Source organism: Puntigrus tetrazona, unplaced genomic scaffold (genome assembly GCF_018831695.1).
Source record: "Puntigrus tetrazona isolate hp1 unplaced genomic scaffold, ASM1883169v1 S000001089, whole genome shotgun sequence".
Classification (NCBI taxonomy): Eukaryota; Metazoa; Chordata; class Actinopteri; order Cypriniformes; family Cyprinidae; genus Puntigrus; species Puntigrus tetrazona.
In genome coordinates, this window is record NW_025048677.1 from 73,027 (window position 1) to 82,457 (window position 9,431).

The following is a 9,431-nucleotide window of genomic DNA, read 5'->3' on the forward strand; positions in this document are numbered from 1 at the left end:
TCCTCTGCCGTCAGAGTTGGCCGTTTCTGTGTCCGTGTCTCACGGGAAGAGGAAGCGGCAGAGCAGCAGCCAGGAGGATGAGGGTCCGTCCCCCTCATACAGAAGAGCTGCCAAACGCTCCCGCAGAGGTCAGAGTGCACTGAGATTAAACACCTCACCACTCACTAAACGAGTCGTCACTGAAGACGTTACAGTAAGGTTCCGTTTAAATAGGGGTTTCTTGTGATCTTGTGTGTTGCAGAAGCGTATGTCAAGGGCCCATTGCTGGGGCGAGGTGGATTCGGCTCGGTGTATGCTGGGACCCGCAGGTCTGACGGACTGCCAGTAAGACTTCCTGTAACCCGTGACACCCAAATTTTGTATAACTTTATCAATGGACCAGTAATTTCAGAAGTGTAGATTCGTCCTAAGAGAGAGAATTTGCAACAGCAGTGAACACACAGACACAAGATTTAAGGTAAGAATTGAAGGAAATTTGTATTTTAACAATGAGCAAAACAAAAATAAAAAGAAAATAAGCAACCTTTACAAATTAAACAGAATAAATGTACAATCAGTCATTCAAAGACGAGTATGTTCAACCTTGATGTTCTTTCAACAGGATTGTTCAAAGGGTCCGATTAACGGGCGGCTCGCCAGTCCAACTTTTCCGTTACACACAGTTGAGACGATTCACACTCTAGGAAGGGTTCACACTTCACTCGATTCGCAGATAAGCGGACTGTATTCTGTGGCTGAACATCAGCAAGACATCACACAGAACAAACCCAAGAAGAAGAGAAAAAAAAAAAACCCGGCCTTGAAAACACAAGGCAAAAAAAAAAAAAAATTAGCACTTTACAATGTATGCATTATTTCAGTTGACATTTTTTCTTTTAAATAAACAACCATTTATATCAATTTACATGCCTCTGTGTACTAAACCTCTTTGTGTCACTTATTTGGCATTCTTTTTTTTTTTTTAGCAAAAGCATTTCAATCAATTGGACAGTTATCTTGTTTAATGAAAAAAAACGTTAATGTTGGAATTTCTACCGAATTACCATTATTTTTGTCTCCATTTTAATCTTATGTCTCATTCCATCATTTTTACCAACAAAATAAATGGTTCATTTATGAAACAAAAAAACTTTAAACAATATCATAATGAAAATAACACTGAATAACTGAAAATCATATCAACTCACCAAGGAAACTCAGTCTAATGTACATATAAGGAAGGAAAATCCTGATGGTAACTGGTTGAAGATGCACTCTCAACCGTGCTCCGCTTTTCTCTCAATCGTCTGATAGAAATAAACGTATACACGACACATTTTATGTTAATATTATGCTAACGCTAAAATCGCGTCATTAACAGGCGTTTAGAAGATGAATCAAAATGTTTCTACGGGTTACACAAGTACGTGGTTTTTTTATCTCACTCATGCATAATGATATACAAATGTTTTACGTACTTTTACATCTCTTGTACTCACTTAAGAAGCACTAAATCTCCCGGAGCAGTAATGGACGTCTGCTCGCTCAAGTTCACGGAGAAAAGAAAGATCCAGAACACTATGCGTTGCAAACCTGCCGCGATCGATCACACGTATTGACGTCATGCAAAAAGCGATTTCATTGGACGCCACTATCCTAATCCTGCATATTTTACTTTTATTTTTTATTTTTTTCATAAATAGTTAATGTAATTAGGCATATATTTTATTCTGGCAGTGTTTTCTTTTTTTTTACTTCACATCGATCATATAGTTTGCTGTTTGTTCTATGATTCTGCCTCTGCTACTACTCACTAGTAAGCTGGGTTACACTTTCCCCCTCTGAATTCAGGCACGTCCTCGGGCATGCACGGGGTTGAGTTATCACTACAGAGGGTAAGGCATCCAGTAAGTGCGGATCACTGGTGAATATGGGCTCCTCCAGTGAAGTGGTAAGTGCAGAGCTCAACCCCTGTAATAGGGACTGGATGACCAATGTCAAAGGATTTCCTAATTTGTGATACTCAAGTTTATTAGGAGGTCCACACTGCCTTCTAGAGCGTCTAGGGCCACTGGCACCTACATTACCATCCATGGCTGGTGGATCACATGTAACATTTTCTGTAGGTGGGGCCTGATCCTTAAACTGAGCTTCATCACCCACAGAAACTGCTTCCAGTACTCTTCCGCTGGTCTCCACCTCAGCCATATCTCATGTCAACTCCACTGGTGTCGACATCGGCAGGGTTTATCACTGGTGCTTGACTGTCATCATCATTACTTCTTTGGTATTCTGTTGAGACTCCTAATAATCTGGTGTCTGTTCCATTCTCGTTTTCAGGGTATATGCCAGCAGAAGAGGATTCAAAGGACTCTACTTCAGGTAAGGTTCCTACAGGGCTTACCACTACAGGGGGCAGTTCAATGGACTCCACATTAGGCGAATCGGAACTCCCTGAAGAGGGTAAAATGGTGGTTGTAATGAATTCCAACTGCCGTCCTGAATTTCCAAGATGAAAAGAGTCCTCATCTGATTCTGCCTGATCGCTCATTTGATGTTCTTGGTCAGCAGCTTCGAAGGCTGAAATAGATCTGGTTCTTGGCTTATGCTGAATCTTTGGAGGACTCAACTCTTCAGTTTCATTCACAGATAGAAATCCACAAGGTCGAAGTAAGTCGCGGTGTAAAGTGCGAACTGGACCGTTCTTTCCTTCAGGCTGGACTACATACACTGGGAGATCTCCAACCTTACGAATGACTGTATAGACATCTGGCTCCCATTTGTCTGCCAGCTTGTTCTTGCCTCTCAGTCTCAATTTCGCACAAGAACTCGATTTCCAACATCGAGAACGGAAACAACCACATTTCTGTCAAATCTGCGCTTGTTACGTTGAGCCACTTTTGCAGCGTTCTTGATGGCAGCCTCATAGCTCTCCCTTAAACTCTCTTTCAGGTCCCTCACATACTGGGAGTGAGACTTGGTAGCTCCATTCACTGGCAGGCCAAAGGCCAAATCAACCGGCAATCTGGGCTGTCTACCAAACATCAGTTCATAGGGAGTATAACCAGTCACATCGTTTTGAGTGCAGTTGTAGGCATGCACCAAAGGCTTCACAAACTCCTTCCAGCATGACTTCTTTTTGGTTTCAAGAGTGCCCAACATTTGGAGAAGGGTTCTATTGAATCTCTCCACTGGATTTCCCCTTGGGTGGTATGGAGTAGTTCTCACCTTGCGTATGCCTGCTATTTGACACAGCTCTTTGATCAGACGTGACTCGAAATCTGGTCCTTGATCGCTGTGCAGTCTTTCTGGAAATCCATAATGTACTAGGAAGTTTTCCCATAAACATCTAGCCACAGTCTGCGCTTTCTGGTTTCGGGTTGGTATAGCCACTGCGTATTTGGTGAAGTGGTCTGTAATGACTAATATGTCTTTGGTGTTACTCCTATCCGGCTCTAAGGACAGAAAGTCCATACAGACCAACTCCAATGGTCTGGTAGTTTTGATGTTCACCATTTCAGCTGCTTTTTCTGGGAACGCTTTCCTACGTACACATCTCTCACATGTTTTAATCTTCTCTTCCACAGACGATGACATCTTTGGCCAAAAGAATCTAGTCCTGACCAGGTCAAGAGTCCTTTCCATGCCCATGTGCCCCATATCATCATGGAGACTCTTCAGCACAGTTCCTTGCAAGGCCACAGGTAAGGCTAATTGATAAAGTGTGCTTCCTTGATCTTGCCTCTTCCGGTAAAGCAGTCCATCTCTTAATTCTAACCGGTTCCATTCCCTTGTCCACAAGGTAGCAGAAGGAAATTGGTCCTTAGAAGTGGAAAATTTCTCATTCTTCTCCAAACAATCAATGATGACTCCGATGTCAGGATCTGCGGTGGTACTGGCGTCAGTATGCAGAATGTAAGGAAGCGCTGGATCTGCAAATCCCAAGACAGGTGCAGAAGTGAGTTTCTCAATGATCATGTCGAAGGCTTGTTGACAGGGCTGATCCCATCTGTCCCCAAATTCTTTTCTTGGGTCGAGGTATTGTCTACTTTTATTCCCTTGTCTCAGACCCTTTTTAAGAGGTGGGTACCCTACTGTGAGGTCATTTAGGGGTTTGATTATCTTAGAGTAATCCTGAATGAACCTCCGGTAGTATCCAGAAAACCCCAGGAAAGATCTTAATTCCTTGAGGTTCCTAGGTCTTGGCCAGGTTTTAAGGGCCTCAATTTTCACGGGATCCGTTTCCACTCCTTTTCGGATACAGTATGACCAAGGTATCGAACAGAGGTCTGGAAAAACTTGCACTTCTCCGGTGACAGTTTTAGTCCATATTCCTTGAGCCGTTTTAGAACGTGCATCAGCCTTGACTCGTGCTCTTCCAAACTTTTAGAGAAAATTATCAGATCGTCGATGAAGACCAACACCTCCTTCCTATTCAAATCACCCATACACCGTTCCATCAGTCTTTGAAACGTACTTGGGGCATTGGTAATCCCCTGGGGCATCCTATTAAACTCCCAGAACCCCAGGGGACACACAAATGCAGTCTTACACTTGTCACTTTCCTCCATCTCAATCTGATAATATCCCGACTTTAGGTCAAGGACAGAGAACCATTTTGAACCTGTCAACACTGAAAAGACTTCCTCTAAATTTGGCAGGGCATAAGCATCTTTGATGGTTTGTGAATTGAGCTTCCTGAAATCAATACACAGGCGTACAGAATTATCTTTCTTCCTCACAACCACAATGGGGAAGCAAAGGAGATTCTGACTCTCGGATGATTCCAGCAGCTAATAAATCCTGCAAATGTTTCCGTACTGCATCAATGTCCTGAGGATGTATGGGTCGAGGCCTATGCTTGAAGGGGTCTCATCATCAAGCTTTATACGGTGAGTGACTTTGTCTGTATGTCCATAATCTAAGTCATGCAAAGCAAAAACTTCAGGCATGGAATTCAATTGATCTTTTATCCGTTTTTTCCATTCAGGTGTCAAGGAGAATCTCCAAGTCAACATTAAGATTGGAACAAGCAGGTAGTTTTTATTCACAGTACTGGGAATCCGTTTGCTCACTCTTCACCACCTCTTGCACTGCACGCATTTCAGCAATTATAGTTCTGGGATGGATTGTAATGTCAGTCTGGGTTTCATTTCTTAGCACTACTGTTAACGGGTGTTGCCTCTTGGAGGGTAAGGTATGTAAACAGCTGGCAACCCGCAACCCACCAGGTAAGGCAGGTGAAGTTGGTGCCTCTAAAGCTACCCATCTCTCAACTGGAGGACAGTTGATCAGAACATGCCCATCAAGGACAACTGTACATCCAGCAGGTACTAACTCTGGAACCAGTCCCTTGTATTTCACCCAGCCTACTATATCAGCATTGGCTTGTCTTTGTCTTGCTTCCAGAACCCTTTGCACAGCACGGTACCCATGGGAGTTAGATGGAGGGAAGAACACTGGTTGCTGGACATAGTTACAGTAAAGGGCGTCTAATGAATTAGTGCCAATCAGAACTTGGGACGTGCTCATTAAGTCTGGAACTATTAGGGCTAGTGTAGGTACCGCTGCCTCTGTTCCCAGAAACTCTCTGGGAAACTTTAGAGTGATTTCCACATATCCGAGATAAGGCACCCTTTGTCCATTCGCCCCTTCCACTTCCAGCAGCGTATCCAATGACTTAAGAGGACAATCTGACAAATGTTCTTCATAAAATGACCAGGAACTGTGGTTACCTGAGATCCTGTGTCCAGAAGACAAGAAGCTCTTGTGTCACCAACAGTAATCTGGGCAGTGCACTTCACTCCTACTAAACCTCTTGGCAGGTTCTTCAAGGAAATGTGTCATTGGTATTTTGGGTGAACAAATGTTTAGGTTTCTTAGGGCAATTCTTTGATTGTCCAGTCTCTGTATGCCCCTCTACAGAGACCATTCCCCCGTTAAAGGTTTCATAGCTGCAGTGTGGTGGGCATCCCACTGCGCTTGTCACCCCTTAGTCTCGTCTTTTCTCTGCAACTTTACTGGGATCAGGAGCGTCCGTACAGCTGCTGGCAAGATGGCCATCTTCCCCACATCTGAAACAATACCCAGGGCGAGGTCTGCTATCAGGCTGTCTACCATCTCTAGCCCACTCGATTGAGCTTGGCTCAGCTAACGGGTGCTGGGTGCGACTTTTGGACTGAGGGAACTTCTCAGGATGATTTCTGTACGTCACAGGAGCAGTCATTTGAACTTTCAAGTCAGCGATCTGTCTCTTTAAATCGGCAATTTCAGTTACTTCCCATCACTCTTAATTTTTGAAGTGGCTGCAGTTTGCATGGCTGTAATCTGGCCCTGTAACTCAGTGACCAGTTTTCTCAGTGCACTCACCTCATCTGGTTTGGCATTTTTAGCCTTATCCTTCTGGCATGAATGTTTTTGCAGGGCAAAAACTTGAGCTTGGAGTTCACAGACTTGCTTTGTGAGAGATGTGTCAGCTTGGTCATCTTGCATGTCACATGGATGTGCAGCTATCTGGTGATTTGACAGTCTAAATTTTGAAGGGGCAAGACAGTGTTTGTTTAGCCCTAGATGTTTCCTCATTCTCTCTTCCTTGGAAGCATTCTTATCTTCTTCTGTGCGGATAAGGACTACTAATTCTGCAAATGAGGGAGGATTGACTTTTCTCCTTTCTAGCTGGAGATCAGCAATGAGGGCAGCGTCCCAACACCCGCGACAGAACTGCTTAAGCAGACAGCGGTCTCTCTCACTTTCAGATATTCCACCTCGTCGAATAGATGTACTCAAGAGAATCTGCAATCTGTGCAGGTAAGTTGAGGGCTTCTCACCATTGTTTTGGAGAGTGCTCATGAACCTGGCTAGTAACTCGTCTCCATCTTCTACAGAGCCATATACAGACTCCAACAACTCCAGATATACTGCAGGTAGGCTGTTAGGTGAGACATGTTTAACGATATCCGCTGCTGGGGGAAGCAGGCTATCAAGAATTTTCCTTGTCCTGTGTAGGTCAGAAATAGAAGGATCTGTCAGTAGAAGATCGACACTTGCACGCCAGGTGTCAAAGTCAGGTTCGTTAACAGGTCGCGGGACTTTTCCGGAGAAGGACCTGAGACGGAAATGGGTGTGATGTAAGGGAGCAGTGTCATTGGTCCGGACAATGTGCTCTACCACTACCTTTTGTATGCTGGGAGGATCAATTAACTCCATGGTAAGTGGTGAATGGGATGACAAAGTGACTGTGGGGTTGGAAGTACCAGGGCTAGGCTTTTCCTTGGACAGGTTTTGTGTGTTCGTGGATTCAACATTGTGTGATGGCAAGTTTCCTGATGAAAAAGCAGCTATTTGTTCAGTGGTCACACTGTGTGATACGGATGGGGAAAACGGTCCACCTGGTGAGCCAACTGTGCTGCTGTCACGCATGTGTGAATCTGCTGTGTTTGGGCACTGAGGTGTTTCACTTAGAAGAGTTGATGGTTCAGCGAGAGAAGGGCCGAATTTTATCTTCAGTAATTCTGTCTGGAGTATTTCCTCTATCGATTTTCCACTAATACTAGCCATGTTTTGCAATTCTTCTAGATACCCCTTAGCACTGTCACTAGCAACTTGAGGGTAAATGCAGCTTAAAGCACGCACAACAAAAGTGATACTGGGGTTTGACATACTAACCACTGATAGGGGCAAAAGGGGCATCAGTGTTTTCATTGCAGAGTTATAGGTAAACTCTATGATAGCATGACGATGAAACTCACAGTCTGGGTCATCAATGAGAAGATTTCGACTAATGCTGCCATATCTCAGCAGAAATGACTCTAATTCTGCGTCTGACTCAGTCAGCGTTAAACCACCAACAATTACTGCGTTTGCAATGTTTACCTTCTCTGTCTTTATGATATCCATGATGTTAAAATGCTGCCCAACACGTTATCTTTCTAGTGAACTCAGCTGCTATAATCAGTCACTATTGTTGCAATCTCTCTCCTGGCTGGCTCGCCACTTTTTGTCTGTAACCCGTGACACCCAAATTTTGTATAACTTTATCAATGGACCAGTAATTTCAGAAGTGTAGATTCGTCCTAAGAGAGAGAATTTGCAACAGCAGTGAACACACAGACACAAGATTTAAGGTAAGAATTGAAGGAAATTTGTATTTTAACAATGAGCAAAACAAAAATAAAAAGAAAATAAGCAACCTTTACAAATTAAACAGAATAAATGTACAATCAGTCATTCAAAGACGAGTATGTTCAACCTTGATGTTCTTTCAACAGGATTGTTCAAAGGGTCCGATTAACGGGCGGCTCGCCAGTCCAACTTTTCCGTTACACACAGTTGAGACGATTCACACTCCAGGAAGGGTTCACACTTCACTCGATTCGCAGATAAGCGGACTGTATTCTGTGGCTGAACATCAGCAAGACATCACACAGAACAAACCCAAGAAGAAAAAAAAAACCCGGCCTTGAAAACACAAGGCAAAAAAAAAAAAAAATTAGCACTTTACAATGTATGCATTATTTCAGTTGACATTTTTTCTTTTAAATAAACAACCATTTATATCAATTTACATGCCTCTGTGTACTAAACCTCTTTGTGTCACTTATTTGGCATTCTCTCTTTTTTTTTTTTTTTTTAGCAAAAGCATTTCAATCAATTGGACAGTTATCTTGTTTAATGAAAAAAAACGTTAATGTTGGAATTTCTACCGAATTACCATTATTTTTGTCTCCATTTTAATCTTATGTCTCATTCCATCATTTTTACCAACAAAATAAATGGTTCATTTATGAAACAAAAAAACTTTAAACAATATCATAATGAAAATAACACTGAATAACTGAAAATCATATCAACTCACCAAGGAAACTCAGTCTAATGTACATATAAGGAAGGAAAATCCTGATGGTAACTGGTTGAAGATGCACTCTCAACCGTGCTCCGCTTTTCTCTCAATCGTCTGATAGAAATAAACGTATACACGACACATTTTATGTTAATATTATGCTAACGCTAAAATCGCGTCATTAACAGGCGTTTAGAAGATGAATCAAAATGTTTCTACGGGTTACAAGTAACGTGTTTTTTTATCTCACTCATGCATAATGATATACAAATGTTTTACGTACTTTTACATCTCTTGTACTCACTTAAGAAGCACTAAATCTCCCGGAGCAGTAATGGACGTCTGCTCTCGGCTCAAGTTCACGGAGAAAAGAAAGATCCAGAACACTATGCGTTGCAAACCTGCCGCGATCGCGTACGACGTATTGACGTCATGCAAAAAGCGATTTCATTGGACGCCACTATCCTAATCCTGCATATTTTACTTTTATTTTTTTTTTTTCATAAATAGTTAATGTAATTAGGCATATATTTTATTCTGGCAGTGTTTTCTTTTTTTTTACTTCACATCGATCAAATAGTTTGCTGTTTGTTCTATGATTCTGCCTCTGCTA

At 42.5% G+C, this 9,431-nt stretch overlaps 1 protein-coding gene across 1 annotated transcript; it reads right to left on the bottom strand.

The window, feature by feature from the left end:
• Window positions 1-6,252: 6,252 nt before the first annotated feature.
• On the bottom strand, window positions 6,253-9,038 carry LOC122340938. The gene is made up of 2 exons (XM_043234185.1): window positions 8,834-9,038; window positions 6,253-8,379 (listed from the first exon to the last, which is right to left on the bottom strand). The coding sequence occupies exon 2, from the start codon at window positions 7,873-7,875 to the stop codon at window positions 6,253-6,255; it is 1,623 nt and encodes a 540-aa protein (XP_043090120.1). The 5' UTR covers window positions 7,876-8,379; window positions 8,834-9,038.
• Between the last annotated feature and the right edge of the window lie 393 nt (window positions 9,039-9,431).

Excerpts from the sequence above, each read along its gene's own strand:
- LOC122340938 (XM_043234185.1), bottom strand. The coding sequence starts at position 7,875 with ATGGATATCATAAAGACAGAGAAGGTAAACATTGCAAACGCAGTAATT.